The 22,755-nt window shown below is 43.2% G+C and overlaps 3 protein-coding genes across 4 annotated transcripts in view; 2 read left to right on the top strand and 1 right to left on the bottom strand.

Annotated features, from left to right (window-relative positions):
- SEC24D (SEC24 homolog D, COPII coat complex component) overlaps positions 1-2,093 on the top strand; it is a 95,043-nt gene extending 92,950 nt beyond the window's left edge. For both annotated transcript variants that reach the window (XM_029076659.2, XM_029076660.2), the window contains exon 23: positions 284-2,093. In XM_029076659.2, the coding sequence (XP_028932492.1) occupies positions 284-424 (141 nt within the window). In that variant the 3' untranslated portion in view covers positions 425-2,093. The remainder of the gene's footprint in view (positions 1-283) is intronic.
- A 2,984-nt stretch (positions 2,094-5,077) lies between these two features.
- Positions 5,078-20,947, bottom strand: METTL14 (methyltransferase like 14). The gene is made up of 11 exons (XM_029076927.2): positions 20,785-20,947; positions 18,418-18,506; positions 18,035-18,122; positions 15,845-15,925; positions 15,356-15,443; positions 14,027-14,117; positions 12,490-12,631; positions 11,625-11,717; positions 10,691-10,807; positions 9,332-9,542; positions 5,078-6,559 (listed from the first exon to the last, which is right to left on the bottom strand). Exons 1-11 carry the CDS (start codon positions 20,848-20,850, stop codon positions 6,246-6,248), a joined length of 1,380 nt encoding a protein of 459 aa, XP_028932760.1. The 5' UTR covers positions 20,851-20,947; the 3' UTR covers positions 5,078-6,245.
- Positions 20,818-22,755, top strand: part of LOC100081375 (PDZ and LIM domain protein 5) — a 205,032-nt gene continuing 203,094 nt past the window's right edge. Inside the window, exon 1 of the mRNA XM_029076919.1 lies at positions 20,818-20,902. The gene's annotated coding sequence lies outside the window, so the exon portion shown is untranslated. The remainder of the gene's footprint in view (positions 20,903-22,755) is intronic.

Genomic DNA, 22,755 nt, shown 5'->3' with positions numbered 1-22,755 from the left:
TGTATCTTTTTCCGCTTCCCTGGCCTTTAAGGAGCCTCAAGGTGTCCCTAGGGACTATATGCTGGCTGGAGGGATAGGCTGTAATGCAGGCTTCTGGTGACCTGGAAGCGATTGACCAAACTGATTATCAGACAAGACCTCTGTGCATCTTGTAGAGAATCCAATCTAGTACAACAGAAGTTGAACCTCTCAGGTTAAAAACCCAGCCAGCCAGTAAGAGGTTTTTTTTGTTTTGTTTTTTAAAAAAGAGGGCATTTTTTATGACAAAACATTCTCTTTTCAGCTAACGGTGGTTAAGCAGCGCGAGCAGCCGGAGATGGTTTTCCGACAGTTTCTGGTGGAAGACAAGGGCCTGTATGGAGGAGCGTCTTACGTGGATTTCCTTTGCTGTGTTCACAAAGAGATCTGCCAGCTGCTTAACTAGATGAAGCTTGACCCCTATTTGTCCTCTTTTCCCGCATTTCTAAGATCAGTGAATCTTTTTGGTGCCTGGCTCCCCAAGTGATACTTTCCACGGGGGCTTCCTCTTGTACAGTTTCCTGATTTTCAGATCATTTTCAGGCTAACTTTGGTAGTGTCACGTAGAAGCAGACTCAATGCTCAGGTTTTAAAGCCAATGACAAAAGGGTCGCATTGCCCAAACCTACAGGGAAATGCCTATTTCTAATTGCACAAATGTTAAAAGTCTAATAACCTATGCATTTCATGAGACTGGGTTCCAGAGCCATAAAGATGCTATATGTTTTATTCTTTTTGCTATTCATATAAATTAACAGAATGTAAATGTATAGGTTTAGGGAATTTTTCCAGTTACGATACTGGAAAAATTGCCATAATTTCCTGAAATGCCCCACAGAGTGCTTTCTTTCCCCCAGATAGAGGTGAATTTTACCCTGACAAATTTCTATTAACCTGGGACTTAATCTTGTAAGAGTAATGTTTGTTTAAAAACCTTTTTCCATTCCTTGTTCCATTTTTGTCCGGTCAGTATAATAGTTCTTTGTACAATTTTGAAGGTTTTACCTGTATATAATGGATCTTAACCAATATAATAAATCACTTCCTAAAAGCCTTATCAGCAAGAGATATTAACTTGCTTCCTCAGAGGTGAAACAACTGGAAGTGTGAAAATAGGGAAGGAGGGAGTCAGGACCATATGGCTGGTTAAGGTTTTTCCTCATCCACAGAACCTGAGGAGTTGGATGAGTTTGAAAATGAAACAGCCAAGGGGGAAAAAAAATACCACTCCTTCCTCTATAGTTAGACTATTTCATTATTAAACATTCGCCACAAATGTGACTGCTATATTTTCTATTTTTAATCAAAGGCATTAATATTTTAAACTTTAATCCTATATTAAGCAGCAACTTCCTCAGTATTAAGTAGCAGAAATATCAGTACCTGGACAAAAATTAGGCATCTCCATTGTTGCTCGATGCCATAGGCTTGTGCTTAGAGATGTAAAAATGATCAAATGGGGGGAGGGGAAGAAGGGAAATGTAAAATGGCACTAAAGATGACAAATTTAGGCTTTGCAGCTTACCTTGAAATGACTGGCACATGGGAGCCTGGAGAGAAAGAAGTTCTCAGAAATGTAAAATGGCTCTAAAGATGACAAATTTAGGCTTTGCAGCTTACCTTGAAATGACTGGCATACAGGAGCCTGGAGAGAAAGAAGTTCACAGTGCTTCCCTAAAAAAAGGAAGTAGCCTTGCTCAACAAATAAACATCCAGGAAATCTCAGATTTCTACTTTCCAATGTCTCTTTGTTGAATGGATTAAATGTACAGAATCCTTGCACAGAGGTACCTGTTTCCAGGCATGGACCAGTTCAGGACTAGCGTTAACAAGTTGTTGATGTCAGAAACAACCAAGTTTGCCACATTTCCATCTCCCTAATCCAAGATAACTTCATTGGCTTTAGAAATTTGTCCTACGAGAATTCAGAAATTTACATTTACATTTGGAAATTTAGATAAAAGAAAATTGTTTACACTGCAACTTGATGTGTACCATAAGTGACACAGATTATCCTGTAACCATCAATGCAGCATAACATAAAGGAAATGGTTTTATTAAATATTTCCACCATATTCCTGTCTTTCTGACTTGTAAAGAAAAAAAAACTCTGCACCTTCACACACCATGAGGTTTTCTTGTTAAGCTTCGGCAAGTCCTCTGCCTTACAACACAACTGGATCCTGCCTGTTGAAGTCAGAACCCACATAACCTACGATTATGCAATGGATTAGAGATGAGTAGTATAGCTACAGTGATACTGAGTCAGTGTTTTAAGCCACATTAGGAGACAATGAGATGAGACCACAGCCATGATTGCTACTCTTTCCTAGGAAATTGGCTTAGCCTCTCAAGAGAGGGAGAGGACTGGCATAAAAGTCTCCATTTTGTAGGCAGCAATAAGAAAAAAATCCACTAAGACCTAAATTCTCGGCCTTGAGAATAGCAGTGTCTATGGTTTGTCTGTTGGCCTAACGTTTTCTCTCGATTCCTCGCTGCTGGTTTTGCTAAACAAAGATAAAAAAGATCCAGCTGGATTTTTTCACTTACCACTGAGGAATGGTCGAGCTCTGTGTGAGACCCAAGTTCTCCGGAGGTGCCTGGTCTCTTCATCTCTCATTATGTACCCCCAAACTGGCACCTCATTCAAGGCTTTTCCACATACAGCAGGACCGTCCAGCTTGGCATCCAGTGGACACTCTCCTGTCCTCAGTTCCGCACTAGATACTCACAGAAGCAATCACCGGAGCCAAGGAGCGCAGTAGTCAGAGCCTGAAAGAATCCCAACTGCCACTGTCACCTGCCCTTTGGTGACTGTGGGTCATCTGAATGCCAGGACACTGGAAAGGCCAGAGGCAGGGCGTGGGTAAGGGGTCGGCAGCGAGACAGACAAATCTGAAGTAAAATGAGTGAGTAGGCATGAGAGAAGCTAAGTATACAGGCTGCAGTGTAAGTAGGTAGTCAGGTAAGATAGGAGGGGGCAAAGTGATTGAGTGGCTTAGTGCTGATGGTAAGGAGTTTCTGTTTGATGGGGAGGTGGATGGGCAACTGCCAGAGGCTTTTGAGGAGTGGGGAAACATGGACAGAATTGGGTGTTTTTTTTTTTACAAATAATGATCTGGACAGCGGAGTGAAACATGGACTGAAGTTTGGAGAAAGGTACAGAGGTCAGCAAGGAGGCTGATGCAGTAGTTAAGGCAGGATAGGATAAGAGCATGGATTAACGAGATGGATAGAGAAAAGGCAGATTTTAGCCATGGCAGAACTGCAGGACTTGGTGACGGTTTGAATGAGAGAGAGAGGTTGAGGATAATTTCAAGGTTATGGGCTTGTGAGACAGGGAGGATGGTTGTGCTGTATACAGTGATGGCAAGGTCAGGGCTGATGTGGATAGGTTAAGTTTGAGGTGTCGGTGGGACATCCAAGTAAAGATATTCTGAAAACAAGAGGAAATATGAGTGCAGAGAAGGAAGATCAGCAGGGCTGGAGATGCAGATTTGGGAATCATCCGCATAGAGAGGGAGTTGATGCTATGGGAGCGAATGAGTTCTCCAAGGGAGTAGAGGTAGAAGGAGAATAGAGGAGGACACGGAACTGAGCCTTGAAAGACTCTCACAGTGAGGAGGTGGGAGGCAGCAAAGGAGCCTGAGAAAGAGACTGAAAATAAGCAGCCAGAGGGGTAGGGAGAGAAGCATGCTTCACCATTATCAACCTAGATTAAAAACTCTGATATGATTACCTGTAGGCTTTGAGAGCTTTAGGGTAAAGGAAACAAGAGTTTAATTTCCACGTGCTCTGGCAGTCCTCAGCTGTGGTCGACAGAAACAAAGAACTGACAAGAAAAGGAAAAATGGACAGCTCGTTGTGTATTTTTATAAACTGTACCTGCAGGAAATTCCTTGGCCCGTTTTTCAGTCCCAAGGTCTTTGTGATTGGGCCGAGGCTCGCCCATCGAGAGACTCCATCATCACCTGTAAATAGAACTACTCTTGGACCTCTTGGGTAATGAATTCAACCTGAAACCTCAGGGTTATTTCTAAGTAAGCATGGACACACAACCTCCAACTGGGCTTTGAAAGTCCAAGAGGGTTGTGGGGGGAATTTCACGGTGGTCACAATAGTTACGAGCTCGTAACAGGTTTTGGGGGAAGCTGTGAAAAACTCTGGGCTCTCTGAAAGGGGGTCACCAGTTGTGTCTGTCTACTGAATTCCCTGTCTCTGAGGTACCCAAAGGGAGATGGCTGGTGGGTTTTTTGGGGTAGTGGGAGTAGTTGGAGGACAAAGAGGAAAAGGCAGAAGGGTTATCACAGGAAGAAAAGAAGTTAGAGAGCCACTGACATAAAAATGAAGAATGAGTCAATGATCCACTGCCTGTTGTGTCTTGTTTTTCAAACTTACTTGGCTGTTGTGGGGGCGGGAGGTTTGGAAGTTTCCAAAAAATAAAACCCAACGAAAATAGTGTAGGATTATACTATCTATGGCTCCTGGATGATTCTCAAGAAAGCGTTCTTTATGGGCAGGGAACATGGTCTGATAATTCTGTTGAATTGAGCTCTTCCAAGTGCTTACTACGGTGCTCTGCACATAGTAAGCACTCAATAAATACCACTGACTGATTAAAAGCAGTTTTCTACCAGCTGCACTACTGGACAGATTTTCTGGCTTTAGGTAGCAGTGCTCCAGAAAAGAAAATTTCATTCCAACTCAAGCCAGCATAAATGATGTGATCAGGTCAAAAGCAAACTCAGCTGATTTGGGGACATAAAACCCTGTGTACAAATATATGAAATGTGCTGGAGTTATTCAAATGCCATCTGCTCTGAGGCAGTAGTGGTATTTAAACAAGCTCTTCGAACACCGGTTTCCCAGAGACCTTCGTTCACATAATGTAAGCCATTCCTTTGGCTTCGCAGGGTCTAACCAGAATAAAATGAATACGAGCCTTAAAAGAGCTGGTCTCTAAGCTTTTTTGGGAGACAGATTTTCAATTTTCGGCAAACTGCCCAGATTAAGGAAAGAATGAAGACGATGATTTCCGTTCAAAAACAATAGGAATTCATTTTCTTTGAACTCAAAAGACTTTTTTATAAAAAGTGTTTAAAGATGTGAATAAAACCAACGAATAACCCATTTCATTAAAATACAAACCTCATCAAGGCATTATGAAGGTATTTATCAAAACAATACTGAAATTACTTTCTCATTCACCAGATACAATGCTCATTTAAAACAAGAACCACATTATACGAAGTGGGCAAGTCTGCACCCAGGCCCATATCCAGTTTTCCTTGAGACATAACGCTGATCTGCAGTTCTATTTACAAGTTGTGCTCACAACTGAAAGGCTTCCCATTTTTTTTTTGGCATCACTCCTGTTTAAATTCCTCCTAGATCAATCTTCCTAGCCTTGAGCACCATATTTCCAGGGATGATTAAAGAGGTACTTCCCTGTTATGGCAAAGGGCACTCTCTCAGCTTCCCCCGAAGTCCTTAATAGCCAACACTGACCCTGCAGACAAATCATAAGGAAGTCTGGCCACGCTCCAAAACCTCATCCAAGCTGAATTCTCTACCAAGATTCTAGTAAATATGGCAACTGACCTTTAAGAACAAGAGACGCTAAACCCACAATTAGCATTGTTTTGACATTTCTGATGAGTTTGATCCACCTCTGAGCTGTTAAACACCCAAAACAACAACAAAAATCTCTCCCAAGAAAGTGAGCTTGGCCATTTCCTGTTCAGGTTGGTTGTGACCAAGGCAGAACTCTTAAATGTACCTCCCATGATTTCGCACCATCGACACCAAAGACAGCGGGACCCTACTCTGTTTTGACAATGACAACCAGGACCTGGGTCTCCTAAACTCTTTGTGGTGGCACCAGCACTATGGGAAAGGAGGGGCACTCAATTCAGTGGAAAGGCAGGTGGCTTTGCTTTAGCTGAAACCCACCCAGAAGTCCATTCCATCACCACAGACCCAATAGAGGACCGAGGTCCTCCCAAAATCTGTTCGGCCTAGCCTCTCAACCAGCCGATGCCACGCGGCGGGTGACCCATTCGACGCTACTAGGAGAAGACCGAATCTGCCAAGTGTTCTGGGCGTGGGAGTGAGCCTGGCGGCTTTGCCAGCCGCACGGATTATCGGCGGGGAAAGAGTCACCCAGAGGATGAGGAAATGAAAATGGCCGAAGAGCATCATCCGGATGGTCAGTGTCTGAGATGCAGTTAACGAGGTGGGAAACCGCCTCTATGGGCTCCTCCTCTTCCTCCTCTGAATCCTCCCCTATCTCCTCGGAAATTTGAGCGGTTCCTCTCCCGACCCCTCTCTCCGCGGCCAGCCGAAGTCCCTCCTCTCCCGCCTCCTCTGGGAGCTCCGCCACCTCGATCCGATTTAGATTTTGGTGGGGGCGATTTTGGCCGGAGCCTCTCGATCTCTTCCGTGCAGCCGGTCAGGTGGGAATTGGGGACGCTGAAGTAGGATGCATACGTTTCTGCGTTAAAGTTGCTGTTGGTGAGCGTCGGACCCACAGTGAGCCAACCTGAAACACACACAAAGGAAAACGGGGATTCTCAAATGTCACCTCTTTAGTGGTGAGCCCGATTTACAATTTCAAACCAATCAATCCATGGTATTTACTAAGAATCAACTAAATGCTTGGCATGGTGCTGAAGGTCTGGGAGAGTGCCAGAGTGATGTTGAGGAAGATGGTGGTGGTATTTGTTAAGCATTTACTATGTGCCAAGCACTGTACTAAGCGCTGGGGTAGACACAAGGTAATCAGGTTGTCCCACGTGGGGCTCACAGTCTTAAACCTCATTTTCCAGATGAGGTAACTGAGGCACAGAGAAGTTAAGTGACTTGCCTAAAGTTACACAGCTGACAAGTGGCGGGGCTGGGATTAGAACCCACAACCTCTGACTCCCAAGCCCGGGCTCTTTCCACTAAGCCACGTTGCTTGTCAGTGGCAAGACTTGTGTTCCCTGCCCCTCGTTACAATCCAATGTGGGAGTCAGAAATTACAGGTAGTGCACAGGGAGCATACAGTCTACTGAGGCGACAAACATCCTTAGTGATTACAGAGAGGGGCCATAGTAGAGTAAGGAGTTCAAGGATGATGCCTCTGACAGTAAAAATGGACCAGTAAAAATCTGAAGAGGCCTCCAAACAAGCCCTAAGGATAGCTACCCGTTAGGTTCCTCTCCAATGGAGACATCTGCAAGGAGGTCTGCAGCCAAATGACCCAGCCTGTTGGAACGGGGTGCCCCAACTATAATCTCCATTATAAGCGCTGTCCGGGAATTTCTCCATGATCCTTTCGACCAAGCAGCTACAAAGCCATTGGGCCTAAACAAGCGTCACTGCCAAGAAAGGGTCAAGGCAAACAACTCAGATAAAACCTCCCTTTGCAGCAAAGCCAACCCCTCGCAGCACCTCAGAACTCAGACCCTAGAGAAACAGCACGAACCTAGAATTCAGAAGGACCTGGGTTCTAATCCCAGCTTTGCTTGTGTCTGCTATGTGACCCTGGAAGAGTCACTGAACTTCTCTGGGCCTCGGTTACCTCATCTGTAAAATGAGGATTAAGACTGAGCCCCGTGTGGGACTTTGACTGTGTCCAATCTAATTAGCTAGGGTCTACCCCAGACCCTAATACAGTGCCTGGCACACAGTATGCGCTTAAGCTCCACCACTTATGGGAAAATCACCTTATAGTAATCACTGGTTCAATGGAAATTAATGGATTAGGCAGGATGTGGTTAAAAGATAATCATTCAATGGTATTTACTGAGTGCTTACTATGTTTCAGAGCATTTTAGGCTGTGAGCCCGTTATTGGGCTCTATCTGTTGCCGAATTGTACATTCCAAGTGCTTAGTACAGTGCTCTGCAAACAGTAAGCGCTCAGTAAATACGATTGAATGAATTTATTCATTCAGTCAATCGTATTGAGCGCTTCCTGTGAGATAATGAAAGCCTGTGGGTTCTCCCTTCACAACCCCTCTAGAATCCACCCTCTTCTCTCCATCCAAACCACTACCATGCTGAATGAACCAAGCACATATTTCCCACCTTGACTACTATTATCAGCCTCCTCGCTGACCTCCCTGCCTCCTTTCTCTCCCCTCTCCAGTCCATATTTCACTCTGCTACCCGGATCGTTTTTTTCTGAAAAACAGTTCAGTCCATATTTCCTCACTCCTGAAAATCCTCCGGTGGCTGCCCATATTATTTATTTTAATACCTGACTCTCCCTTTAGACTCTAAGCTCCTTTTGGGCAGGGAAAGCCATCTACCAACTCCATATTGCATTATTCTTTCCCAACTGCCTAGTTCAGTGCCCTGCACTCAGTAATCGCTCAGTAAATTCCACTCATTTATTATTTACAGATAAGAGAAACCTAAGCATTTCAAATCACAGTTGCATTCTTACACATGCATGTGCTTATCCTTACAAACACAACTATATGCTAACAGAGAAATCACTGTTTAATTTTTGGTAATGCTGTTTGGAGTCTGCTCTTTAAAAAGTAGCAGGATACATTTTATTCTATTATCAAGGAATCTTAAAGCAAAGACAGACTACTCAGTGACTCCAGCTGCTAAGCATCTGAGCCAAAATTACGCATTTCAAAAAGGTACTTAATAAAATTGAGCTATTTCTACGACAGAACAAATGTTACACTACACAGCATGCTTTTTAACTTGAGAAGCAGGGTGGCTTAGTAGATAGAACAAAGGCTTGGGAGTCATAGGGACTTGGGCTCTAATCCCGGTTCCATCACTTGTCTGCTGTGTAACCTTGGGCAAGTCATTCACTTCTTGGTGCCTCATTTCCCTCATCTGTAAAATGGGGATTAAGACTCTGAGTCCCATATGAGACATGGACTGAGTCCAACCCTGTATCTACCTCAGTACTTAGTAATGTGCCTGGCACATAGTAGGCATTGAAATACCACCTAAAAAAATTTACCAATAGGAAAGAGAACAATGAACAAACACAAAACTAGCCAAATGTATTTTACTATATATTCAAAACTCTGCTATATTAGGCAATTTTCCTCTCCTTGAATTCTTAACTGCTTAACTATTCACAACGAAGACAACTGCATAAAAGTGGAACACACTTTGCTCCTCCAAGCAGAGATTAGACAATTACCAACATTAGCTATTTTCCTTCAACTTTTACCATCCAATTATCTAGCTTTCAGAGATTCCATCAATATCCATAAAGCTTACTGAAAAAAGCCCATCCACTTTTCTTCTTTGTGTGGCATAGATACATTAGGTAGAAAGAAAAGCGACTGGCCTACCTGGTCGGATTGTACTGTCTCTTCCAAAGAGGTGAAGGCGTCTCCTTCCAAGGCAGAAATGTTCAATGATGTGAAAAATTTCTACAGGTTTTTCTATATTCCCAATTTCAGGCTCTTCTGTGATGATTAAGTCAATGTCAACGTTAGCGTGGATAAAGTCACCATCTGTGCTGCGTCTGACAGTTCCCTTGATTCCCATAAGACAGTGCTCCTACAGAGCAAAGTTAAAAGAAAATAAGAAACATTTCTCCTAAAACAAGATTTTTCAGGATTGTGATGCTGATGTCCTTCATGTCAATGGCATGATTATGTTGCCGCTGATGTCAGAGGCCAAAATAAAAGCTTATAATAAAACTGAAGAATTCAGTGGACTCGTTCCCAAGTTTATTTTATTGACTAGCCTTATGTTCGCTCAACCTGTTTTAGGACTGGGAGGTAAAATTGATCGCAATGGGCCTACGGCCTAGAATTTTGGATCATGCCAACTCAGACACTTAATAGTTTGATTGTATTTGGTTAAAAACAACATATTTCTGGAAGACTACTTTAAACGTGTCCAACCTGTTTAACTTGTATCTACCCCAGGGCTTAGAACAGTGCTTGACACATGGTGCTTAACAAACACCATTAAATAAATTTGGGCAAACCAAAAATTTAAATGATTTCTATTAAATTTTTTAAAAACCAACATCAAAGCCAAAGTAGTCTTTTCAATTCTTCCTTCTATGGAGAGTCACTAAAGTTACGTGGTAAATTTTAACCCTACTTAAGAAGTTAGAGTTTTTAATCAACTGGTGATAGTTTAACAAGAAATAAAATCCAGTGGTGCATAAGATGGGCCAAAACAAATTATATTTGTCCTTTGGAAAGAAAAATGAAGGAAAGGCAACACTCACTCTATCAACATGCTAAGTAACCATTTCAATGGAAGGGTTTTAAACACTTGACAAAGTCACACACAAAAAAATCCAAGAGAAAGAAAACATTACCAAGAATTCTATGCAATATTTGGTGACCCTTATTCCAGCTGCATTTCAACAGGCCATGGGTGCGCTCCCATACTCAACAAGCTAGAAACAAGCTTCATAAAATAAAACTACTGTAAATGATATGTTCACAGTCATCAATATTTAGCACATTAAATTAAATGGTGCTGCTGAGAAAATAATCACAAATTCTATCTAATCACTGCATTCTAAAAAAAACAAACCACTAGACTACTTCTAAAACCACATCCTAAATCCAGAGTGAGTTAGCTTGGAGGGCCCTGGGATGGGTGGATGTGAGGGGATAGAGGAACAGGATTAGAAGAGGGAGAGGGAAATCCTAAGGGAAAAGAAAAAAAAATAAAGGTTGCACCTTTGTTCTTTGGAAAACAGCCTTTGGATCCAAAGTTTTTGTCTTCCCTGGATTGTTTTTATTGGTTTTAATCCAGCAAATATCTTCACATCTTCTGTATCCCCACTTGCGTAAACACTAGAAGTGAGAAGCAGAAATAAATTAGAACCCAGAATCCTACTTGTCTACTGGACCCGGTAAATATGTTTCTGGTAGACACCGTAATTCCCCCCATTTTGATGTTCCCTAGCTTTTCCACAATAGCGGGACTGAATTTCAACACCAGTATTCCTTACTGTGGCCTTGGTCTTGCCAAAAGCGGCCTGCTTTGACCATACGTGTGCTGGGCTCAGTCTACCTGTGTTCTGAGTCCTGGTAAAACATGGTCCCATTACAGTGGTGTCCTGATGCCCAGCTCTTGGGTTTGCCACTGAAGTTTGTTTTACTCATATGGTTATTATTACTATTGTCTTTGTGAAGTGCTTACCAAGTGTCAAGCACCATTCTAAGCACTGAGGGAGATACTAGTTAATCAAGTTGGAAGTTGATTAGTGCACAAGGAACCTGACCTCACTTCCATTCTTTTTCAGGCTGCAGTAAGGTGCTTTTGAAAGTCTGGGGTACAAATTTGATCACGTGACAATTTTCTAGTATCTATAATATTCTAAAAATATCCTGCAATCCATTGGGTGGCTAGTTAAAATGAGCAAAAATTGATCGAATTCATGCAACCAGAAACCTTGGTAAGTCTTCCAAATAAAATCTACACTCCTCCCAGCTATACACATTCGAAAAGAGGTAAAGTTTATTACGAGGAGAAAAACAAATACATTCAATCGTATTTATTGAGCGCTTACTGTGCAGAGCACTGTACTAAGCACTTGAGCACTCTAAGCGCTTAGAGGATCACTTTCTATATAAACTTTTGGGCTTGAGAGTTAAAATAGCACTTTACCACTCTGCCAAGATCCAAGCCCTCTCCAGAGCCACACCACAGAAACACAAAGGACCTTGGGGCTGCAATCTCCTCGATTTCTAACTTCATAATCTAAAAAAAAAAATACAAGAAAATCTTGACTTTCTATATAAGCAGAAATTTTAGAAAATTCACACACACAGTCATGGAACAGACCACTGTTCCATTACTAACAGAAACACCCACTGTCCCCTTCCTAGCCAAAGTCTCTTCCACGAGTAGCTAGCTCTGCCGCTCTTCTTTGGCCCCTTCTGAATCTCCTTCCTGCCGTCCTTTTTGGCAGAACTGTTTTATAAATGAATATTTGAACAGAGAAATACGAGTTCTAGTTTGGTCACCGTGGGTCAAATTAGTTCTTCATTACAGTGCCATGTTACTAGCTATGTGGGAACACCAGCAAAATCTTTCAATTCTGACAAAAGTTGTTCAATGAGTTTTACGGCAAATGCATAAATGATCTGTGATTACTCAGGTAATTCAACCACAGGAAGCAAGACATTCACATAAATTGTAGTGACGTTTTCTGAAGCTCCCTTAGCAAATGAGGACTAAGCCACTTCTCTGAAATTATGTGTGATTTGACCAATTTATGAAAAGTCATGGTACTTTTAAACTACTAATCTATTTCCTCCACCCTTTGAGTCACTCAAAATTACTACATGTACAATTTTCTAAAATCCTCACAGCTGTAACCTGCCTACTAGCCAATTACAGAAACACAGGTGCAAGGATAGGACTTAGGTATACAATTTCAATTCACGAACGTATAACTTAATAAAGAAAATCAAAGTCTGATTATTCTGAGCAGGGAGTTTTGTCCCTTTCTGGTCAATAAGAAACATACATCATCCCAGGTCCAGCATTTTTCGTTTGCAGTGATTCCCGTCTCCCTGTAGTATTCTTCTAAAGGGGGTTCCAGAAGGATCACATCGAATTTGGACTTTAGTTCTCTGATGTCAAAGGCCTCTAAATCTGCTTGTAAATACCTATTCGATGGAAGCAGAAGAGATTTTCCGAATGTCTCTGCAGTGATTATGGTGGACATGAAAGACAGCTTTTAAAAAATATGGGTGAACAACTCAAAACATTAGGTAAGCACCACCTGAAAGTCGGCAGTAATTACCTAGGTCTTCTCCCTTGATCAGGGTACAGCTGGGAGAGATACAGTCCTTGTATGTTTAGTTCTGGTATAGGATATTGATTCTTCCCTGAAAATTGGGAGTTCTACTAGGAATTTTTCTCACTTTCCCATTATCTCTTTGGTCTTATACAAGACTGATCACCTGGATTTCTGACACCACATCTTACTGCAGCCTTACAAAGAATGGAGTCACTATATAATCTTCATTTGCAACAAGATCTACTGCAGCACAAGTTCATTTGACCCCCAAAGCTCCCCCAGGGAATATGGTGGCAGCCCCTGTGGCTGACATCGTTCAAAGCCAGAACTCTGTTTTAATAAACATCTCAGCCAGGGCTCTGCAGCCCTTGGATTGTGTTATACTCAATTTCCACTGCTCCTTTAAAAAAAAAAGACCTGTCCATGGGGCAGTAATGGAAGCAAAATGAATTAAACCAAGCTAGATAATACAGAGCAATTTTAAATCAGAATTAAAATCACTAGGAAAGAGATGAGGAGACTCTATTATTTAACAATACCTGTCTTTTGGAATAATACCAGTAGGATTATTTTATCATATCATTCTGGGTTGTATAAATAATTCATTGTTAACCAGTTGAGATACAAGCACAAAACTTTTGACTAGCTTACAAATTTCTAAGAACATGTTTTATGCTGATGCTGTACTTTCTAAAGTACTTCGTACAGCGCATTTGACCCAATGTTCAATAAATACCATTATGACCAACAATTAGGATTATACTGTTTTTTCTAAATATAGTGCCTCAAATTAATGTGTGTATGTTTCTACAATGGCAAATGCATCATTCAAAAATCAGTCAGATTCATCCTGGTATTTAATTAGAATTGCTACATAGAAATGGGGGTTTGAATCTTAAAACCTACACTAAAAAGACAAAATTAGAGAGCAGACATCTAAATTAGAGAAGCAGCGTGGCTCAGTGGAAAGAGCCTGGGCTTGGGAGTCAGAGGTCATGGGTTCGAATCCCAGATCTGCCACTTGTCAGATGTGTGACTGTGGGCAAGTCACTTAACTTCTCGGTGCCTCAGTTACCTCATCTGTAAAATGGGGACTAACTGTGAGCCTCACATGGGACAACCTGATTACCCTGTATCTACCCCAGCGCTTAGAACAGTGCTCTGCACATAGTAAGCGCTTAACACCAACATCATTATTATTATTACTATTACATGAAGCCTAGGTGAGCAACAGAAGCTAGTTTACAACAAAAATACTTACATGGGAGGAGTGTTTGACTTAGAAATCAGCTCGTCCTTCAGCCTAATAAGCTCCCGGAGTTTAGGATATTCTTCAAATCTGTCTGCTAAACCTGGGGAAGAAAACAGTTATACGTTTCTTTTCTCCCCCCAGGTGTACAACATGCATATTTGAGGAATAAACCTGAACAAGACTCCTCAAAAGTAAGAATATCTTTCTCTCTCTTTTTAGCATTTCCATTTATTTCTACTTAATAAGCTCAAGCCTCGTCTATTAAGGGCTGAGCTACTGCTAAACATTCAGTGCACGATGAATTCAATGAGCCATTTTGTTTCTTTTGATCAGTAAGTTTATTCTTCATATGGTGTAATGGATCTTCTAAACAAGTTACTAAACTGCTACTAAATGAGTTTGGCTCCCCTGAGAAGAACCTGAATATCTTAAGGTTCCTTCGTAAAGACACAACTAGTTAGGTAAGACAAGATGTCCCAAACTCAATTCAGAATAGGAAAATGCCTAATATAGCAGAGTTTTGAATACACAGTAAAATACATTTGGATGGTTTTGGATTTGTTCTCTTTCCAATTGGTAACTTTTTTTAGGTTGTACTTAAGTGCTTACTATCTGTCAGGAACTGTACTAAGTGCTGGGGTGGACACAAGGTTGGACACAATCCATGTCCACATGGGGCTCAGTGTTAATCCCCAGCTTACAGATGAGGGAACTGAGGCACAGAGAAGTGACTTCCCCAAGGTTACGCAACTGACAAGCGGCAAAGCCGGGATTAGAATCCAGGTCCTTCTGACTCCCAGGCCTGTGGCTCTACTCACTAGATTACTTCTGCTTCTCTTGGGAGCAGGCTAGGGCCAGCTCACAATGGGTATGCCTCACCCTGCTGATATCTGCTTTCCTATTCTTGTCATCATTAGGCGGTCAGTTCGTGTCCCACCCAAATCCCCAAGCTTGGGAAGCTCAGGAATGTGTTTAGGAGATGGCATCTTGGACAGATGTAAATGGTTGCCTCTGTAGACGGGTGGCCTCCTATAGGCCCGCAATAAGGAACAGCATTCAGCAAAGCTATTTTAAATAGTGTTTAAGATGAGACCTCCCTTGCCAAATGCCCCGCACAAAGTAGACACTCAAGTGCAATCAATGCTACCGATAGGCTGGGCAATATCTGAGGAGTTTGGGAGATTAATAAGAACAAAAGAATACAAACTAAACCTTCTCAATTTTATAAAGGAAGCAGGGTAATATCTGGGATTCTAGGCGAAGTTCAAGGCTGAAGGGGAGGGAAATATATTACAGTAACAATATAATAACAGTTAGTTTTGAACAAGTCTGACCTACCTACATCTCTGATAAAATTCTGGGGCCTGTGTCCTGTGTCTACGAAGTGTTGGCAGTAATCGTTGTGGGGATTTAGGCTTTGGGTTCCCTAAAGAAATAGAAAATGAATATTTAGTGTAAATCTGCACAACTTAAGTACTAAATGAAGTCTACTTCATAAGGCACATAACATTACCAGAGCTAAAAGCTAATATTGTACAGTTTTTCCCCTAAATCCCAACCCACACCTCAATGTCCAAATTTTATGACTGGAAATCCCATCCATTTTGTATGGATCCTAACTGACGTTAGAGTTTAGTTGGTTTTTAAGCCCATTATTTGTGTTTGCAAATAACTTTGTGAAATGATTGATCAATGGCTAAAAAAAGGTAAAATGAATTATTCTATATGATGGTCTTCATCCAGAAATTTCCAGTTTCTGAAATACGACCTAAGGTAGCCACCTTGTCTGAAATACACGACCTACGGAGTTTTTACTGAGCAGTTTACCTTAAGGAATGTACTTGAATCTTTGTAAATTTCTTCTTCGTAGGGCAGGTTCTCTTCATCTTGCTGCATTTCTACTTCATCCTGTGGAATAAAAAATGTATGTATATTCAGATTTCAAATGCACAGCCACTGTATGCACCATTTAGTGGATACAAATTCTGTGCAGATTTTCTATAAACCTCCTTCCATAAAAGGGTGCCGATAACCTCTTTCATAGATGAGGATGGGATACTTCTCAAAAGAGTCTTTGTGATCCTTCGATACCCTGGGACAATAATGTAGCCTGGTTAGCACTCTTACTTAGTTCCATGAAGTACAGGAAATACTTTAAAGTGTATTCATGAGTCCCAAGATCCCCAAAAGTGGATCCAAACCATCTTAATCCATTTTTAAAGTGATTAAGACACACTAATATGAGCAAAGAGGCAGTGAGAGTGTGCCCTAGGGGAAAGAGCATGGGCCTACCAGTCCCAGGGCCCCGCTCGGCCGTCCGACAGGCTCCAGCCACCCGAGGCCGGTGCCCGCTTCCCACACAGCCACCCCGACACCGAGGTGTCTTGGGCCATCCCTCAGCCCCAGTCCTGGAGTAGGCAAAGCCCACACTGGCTCCTAAAGCCGCTGCCAGACACCTCCAACTCCCTACCTTATCACAGTTTGGGATTGACCCTAGTGTCCCCTGTCCCCTCCGCCCTAACCCCAGGCCACATGGCTCCAAGATGGCGGATTGGCCCATAAGGTAAAGGAGGGACCAAGAGCGATGAACGGGGCCCACTGGATGCTAATTCTCTGCTCAACTGCCAATGAGAAGCCACAGAACCCGGTGGACAGCACTGAGCCCGTTACTGGGCAGGGATTGTCTCCATCCGTTGCCCAATTGTACATTCCAAGTGCTAAGAACAGTGCTCTGCACATAGTAAGAGCTCAATAAATACGGCTGAATCTCCTCCAAGAGGCCTTCCCAGACTAACGCCCCTCTTTCCTCTTCTCCCACTCCCTTCTGGGTTGCCCTGACTTGCTCCCTTTGCTCTTCCCCCCTCTCATTCCCACAGCACTTAAGCACATATCTGTCATTTATTTATCTGTATTGATGTCTGTCTCCCTCCCTCTAGCCTGAAAGCTCGTTGTGGGCAGGGAATGTGTCTGTTTAGTGTTGCATTGTACTCTCTCAAGCGCTTAGTACAGTGCTCTGCACACAGTAAGTGCTCAGTAAATATTACTGAATGAATGAATAAGGAGTTCCGATTAGATGCCGGGTGGCAAGACACCAATCAATCAGATTTACTGATCACCCAATGTGAATGAAGCTTTGTACTAAGTATTTCGCAGAGAATGACAGAGTTAGACGACACAATCCCGGCCCTCAAGGAGTATTCAGTTTAAAGTGGTAGACAGACAAAATGATTTACGGGTAAATGAGAAAGTAAAATTAGGAATGTATATGAATAAGTGGTTAAATGCTTAAATAAGTTAAATAACTTCCTAACTTCCTGTGAGCCCCATGTGGGACAGGGACTGTGTCCAACTTAAGTAACATGGACCTACCCTAGTAATTAGAACAGTTTTGACACATAGTAAGTGCTTAGCAAATACCATAAAAATATATTTTTTTTAAAGTACGTTAAAGGCATGAACGATGCAGGAGTCCTGATGGGGCAGGAGAGGAGTAAAGACTTAGGAAAAGCCAAATTAATCAGGGAAGGCCTCCTGGAGATGTGCTTTCAGAAGGCATTCCTAGCAAGTCCTGCGGCTTGAAAATGTAATGCAAACCAATTTTGGAATGTGTTCCCATTTCTTGTATCGAAGATTCCCAAATGTAGTCCTTCAATCTCACATGTGTTAAAAGCGCTGTTTCCTATGATCACAGGAGCTCAGGCAAAATTGTACAGAAAACTGGCCCCTAAAATCAGAATAGCCTCTTGCTGGGCTTGCATATTTTCTCACCTCAAATTTAGGGTGCAAAAGCCTCCTCCAGCTGCTCAATTGTGAGAAAGACAAATGCTCAATTTACAACGATACTAAAGCAAAACAAAGTTACTTACAGGCATTTTCATAACTGTTAGGCAACAGATGAACTAGGACTGAGCAAGATAATAATGTATTCCTCATAGACACTTCTTCCCTGGATGAAAATTTAATATTTTTAACTACTTTGGTTCTGTCTCTTGGATACGGAGAGCAGGTCCTACTTGCCTTATATTCTTCCATTTCTTCTTCATCTGCTTCTCCTTCATCCAGATACTTGCGCTTTGAATTTGGGGCTGAAGTATCATAAGAAGCCCTAGGAATGCATAGTAAAAGACCAGGTATAAGCCAAATTATGGTTAATTTACTTCCAAAATGACATATTCAGTAAAAGCAGAATTACCAACTACAAAAACTCCAAGAAATGACTCAGTGGAAGACTCTTTCTAAAACGGGCTCTTTCTAAAAACTTAACGATATTCCAACACTGACAGTGGAAATCCAGTTCACAGAAAGGAATACCAGTGCATCATGAAGGAAGTTGAGCTTTATCAGACGCATCCCTGTAAAAGATGAAATCTTGTGAAACAAAAAGTCACTTCTGTACCGACCTGCAGGTCTCTCTGGTTTCAGCAATTTCTCGCTGTTCATCTTTGCTGTTTAACACTGCCCCGATGCTATCCGCACTTTCTGCTCCCAACTAAGAAAGGGCAAAAATAAGAGAGCCAAGTTACAGTCGGGTTAAAATGCCAATCCCCCCTAGTGCTACCACACTCAGCATCAGACACGCATCATCTTGGACACATAAGCCCGTTGTGGGCTCTCTTCACTGCGGGACTGTACTTTCCGAGCACTTAGTACAGCACTCTGCACACAGTAATCGCTCAGTAAATACGACTCAATGAATGAATGAAACATAGCATGGATGATACCCTGGAAGGAAATGATTTGATAACACAAACTGAAGAAACAGCATGGAAAGAGCCTAGGCTTGGGAGTCGGAGGTCGTGGGTTCTAATCCCACTTCTGCCACTTGTCAGGTGTGTGACTTGGGGCAAGTCACTTCACTTCTCTGGGCCTCAGTTCCCTCATCTGTAAAATGGGGATGAAGCCTGTGAGCCCTGTGTGGGCCACCCTGATATTTTGTATCTACCCCAGTGCTTAGAACAGTGCCTGGCACGTAGTAAGCACTTAACAAATGCCATCCTTTATTATTACTATTATAAGAGCTGGCCAAAATAATCGTGAGTGAAGGGTGACAATTTGCTGCCTTGTTCCTGTTAACTGTAAACTCCCCATTAGATTTTATGATCCTTGCGGGGAGGGATGACACCTACTTACTCTACTCTCCCAAGTACAGTGTTCTGCGCATATTAAATGCTCGGCAAAGACTAAGTGCTCCATAAATTTCACTAATGCCTTATTGATGACAATGGCCTGGTTTCGGGCTTGGGAGTCAGAGGTCATGGGTTCTAATCCTGGCCCCACCACCTGTCAGCAGTGTGACTTTGGGCAAGTCACTTCATTCATTCAACTGTATTTATTGAAAGCTTACTATGTGCAGAGCACTGTACTGAGCACTCGGAATGGATGGTTCGGCAACAGATAGAGACAATCCTTGCCCAGTAACGGTCTCACTTCACTTCTCGGTGCCTCACTGACCGCATCTGTCAAATGGGGATTAAGGCTGTGAGCCTCACGAAGGACAACCTGATTACCCCGTATCTCCCCCAGGGCTTAGAATAGTGTTCGGCACATAGTAAGCACTTAACAAATACCAATATTATTATTAATATTAATTGCGAATGCTCAAGAGTTTCTTAAGTGCCCACAACTGGGGAAGTGCTCAGGCAGGCACTGGCAGTATCACCTCCGCATCTGTCTCTATCGGTTGCCGAACTGTGCATGCCAAGAGTTAGTACAGTGCTTTGCACATAGCAAGCGCTCAATAAATATGGACTGATCAACTATTACCCTATTTATTTTGTTAATGAGGTGTACATCCCCTTGATTGTATTTATCTTGATGATGTTGTCTTGTTTTTGTTTAGTTCGCTTTGCTTTGCTGTCTGTCTCCCCCCATTAGATTGTGAATCCATCACTGGGCGGGGATGGTCTCTATCTGTGGCCTAATTGTCTACTCCAAGCACTTAGTACAGTGCTCTGCACACAGTAAGCGCTCAATAAATACTACTGAATGGACTGCTTGGTTGAACCCGTGAGTTGTGAATCATGGAAGACCTGCCCTCTGTGGGAATTAATAATTAATATTAATGATGATGGTACAATATTAATAATAATGATGATGATGATGAGAAGCAGCGTGGCTCAGTGAAAAAGAACACGGGCTTGGGAGTCAGAGGTTGTGGGTTCTAATCCCGACTCCACTGCTTGCCAACTGTGTGACCCTGGGCAAGTCACTTAGCTTCTCTGTGCTTCAGTGACCTCATCTGTAAAATGGGGATGAAGACTGTGAGCCCTACATGGGACAGAAGCAGCATGGCTCAGTGGAAAGAGCCCGGGCTTGGGAGTCAGAGGTCATGGGTTCGAATCCTGCCTCTGCCACTTGCCAGCTGTGTGACTGTGGGCAAGTCACTTCACTTCTCTGTGCCTCAGTTACCTCATCTGTAAAATGGGGATGAAGACTGTGAGCCTCACGTGGGACAGTCTGATTACCCTGTATCTACCCCAGCGCTTAGAACAGTGCTTGGCACATAGTAAGCGCTTAATTATGATGATGATGATAGTATTTGTTAAGCGCTTACTACGTGCCTGGGGAGGGGCGCGCGCACGGGGGGGCAGGGTGCACGCGCAAAGGGCGAAGAGGGCGCGCGCAAGAAGACGCATGCGCGAGGGGCGAGGAGGGCGCGTGCAGGAGGGCGCAGGCGCGAGGGGCGAAGAGGGCGCACGCGCAGGCGCGCGCACGAGCCTTCTTCCCCCCTCTCCGGCCCTCCCCCCGGTCTTTCGGGGCCCACTGACCTGCTGCGCGAGGAGCTGCCGGCGAAGCTTCTGCCGCTCCCGGATCTCCTGCAGGCGGCTGTCCATGGCCCGCCCCTCCGTGAAATCGCCGGGCGGTAGTGTGCGTTTGGGCTGAAAGGTGATGTCATGGGGGGGGATGTTGCGCGCGCTGTAGCCCGGCGAGCCCGCAGCGCCCGGGCGCCCACTCCGGCGGGGCACAGCTTCCGGCGCGCGCTTTGGGGGTCACTTCCGCTCGCTTCCGGGGCGGGGGGCGCGCTGCGCGTGTACGCATGCGCCCCAGGGGGGGCCGAGCTCGGGGCGGGGGGGGGGTGTGTCCGTGTGCGCATGCGCTGGGGTAGGTACACGGTAATAATAGTAGTGATGATGATGGTGCTTGTTAAACCCTTACTATGTGCCAAGCACTGTGTTAAGCGCTGGGGTTAGGTGCAAGGTAATAATAGCAGTGATGATGAGGGTGTTTGTTAAGCGCTTACAATGTGCCAAGCACTGTGCTAAGCGCTGGGGTAGGTGCAAGGTAATAATAATGATGATGGTGTTTGTTAAGCGCTTACTATGTGCCAAGCACTGTGCTAAGCGCAGGGGTAGGTACAAGGTAATAATAATGATGATGATGATGGTGTTTGTTAAGTATTTACTATGTGCCAAGCGCTGGGGTAGGTACAAGGTAATAATCGTAATAATGGTGGTTGTTAAGCGCTTACTATGTGCCAAGCACTGTGCTAAGCCCTGGGGTAGGTACAAAATAATAATGATGATGATGATGGTGTTTAAGCGCTTACTATGTTTCAAGCGCTGGGGTAGGTACAAGGTAATAATGATAATGATGGTGTTTGTTAAGCACTTACTATATGCTAAGCACTGGGGTAGGTACAAGGTAATAATAGTAATGATGATGATGGTGTTTGGTAAGCGCTTACTATGTGCCAAGCACTGTTCTAAGCGCTGGGGTGGATACAGGGTAATCAGCTTCTCACACATGGAGCTCACAGTCTTAATCCCCATTTTACAGATGAGGTCACAGAGGCACAGCGAAGTGAAGTGACTTGCCCAAAGTCACACAGCAGACGAGCGGCAGAACCAGGATTAGAACCCACGACCTGTGATTCCCAGGCCCGGCCTCTTTACACTAAGCCACCGAGTGCTTGGGAGAGTACAGTTTAACAGTCAGACAATTGTACTTTCTGAGCCCTTACTATGTGCAGAGCACTGTACTAAGCACTTGGAAAAGAACAACGCAACAATAAGCAGGGACAATCCCTGCCCACAACAAGCTCACAGTCTACAGGTGGGGTGACAGACAACAGTACAAATAAATCTTTGTCCTACAAACTCACAACCTTTCAGCCTTTCAAATAATCATTTCATGATTTTTTTTTTAACTTACCTTCCACACAAAGTTGAGTTTCAACACAACTGCTGTCCAGTGAAGAGTGGCTGTCAAGCTGGAAGGCGAGGAAAACGCCATCTCAAAAACTGGTCATCCATATACCACTGTGAATAAAAATGAATAAGTGTGAGCAACTCCCAATTCTCAGATAAGGCTTGGTCTTTTTTTGTATTCTCGGCTAGACATTCACTCTGATTGATCATTGGCTCCTCTGTCTATAAGTCAAAGGGGATAAAATTAATTTCACGTTGGACTATAATAGCCTGCAAAAATGAACTGGCAACAAGAACACCACTAGAGGGCCATCTCTTCTCATTGCTGCAATTGATAATAATAATAATAATAATAATGTATTTAAGCGCTTACTATGTGCCAAGTGCTGATTAGAAGGTCATCATCTTGTCCCACGTGGGGCTCACAGTCTTAATCTCCATTTTAAAGATGAGGTAACAGGCCCAAAGGCAACAGGCAACAGGTAACTTGCCCAAAGTCACACAGCGGATAACTGCTTCATTTAATAAAAATAATAATAACTATGGTATTTGTTAAGCGCTTACTATGTTCTAAGCACCGGGGTAGATTCA

The sequence above is a fragment of the Ornithorhynchus anatinus genome, chromosome 12, assembly GCF_004115215.2.
Source record: "Ornithorhynchus anatinus isolate Pmale09 chromosome 12, mOrnAna1.pri.v4, whole genome shotgun sequence".
In the NCBI taxonomy this organism is placed as follows: Eukaryota; Metazoa; Chordata; class Mammalia; order Monotremata; family Ornithorhynchidae; genus Ornithorhynchus; species Ornithorhynchus anatinus.
The sequence above is the reverse complement of the archived record's forward strand: the minus strand, read 5'-3'. Positions and strand labels throughout refer to the sequence as shown.

Bases quoted from the DNA above. Each gene is read 5' to 3' on its own strand.
- METTL14 (XM_029076927.2), bottom strand. From the start codon at position 20,850: ATGGACAGCCGCCTGCAGGAGATCCGGGAGCGGCAGAAGCTTCGCCGG. The intron at 11,718-12,489 runs GTATGTTTCTTA...TTTTTTTTTTAG, and splicing joins AATGCTGGACCTGGGATGAT to ATTATGAAGTTAGAAATCGA. The intron at 10,808-11,624 runs GTAAAGTGCTAT...TCTCACTTCTAG, and splicing joins GCTTGGATCTTGGCAGAGTG to TGTTTACGCAAGTGGGGATA.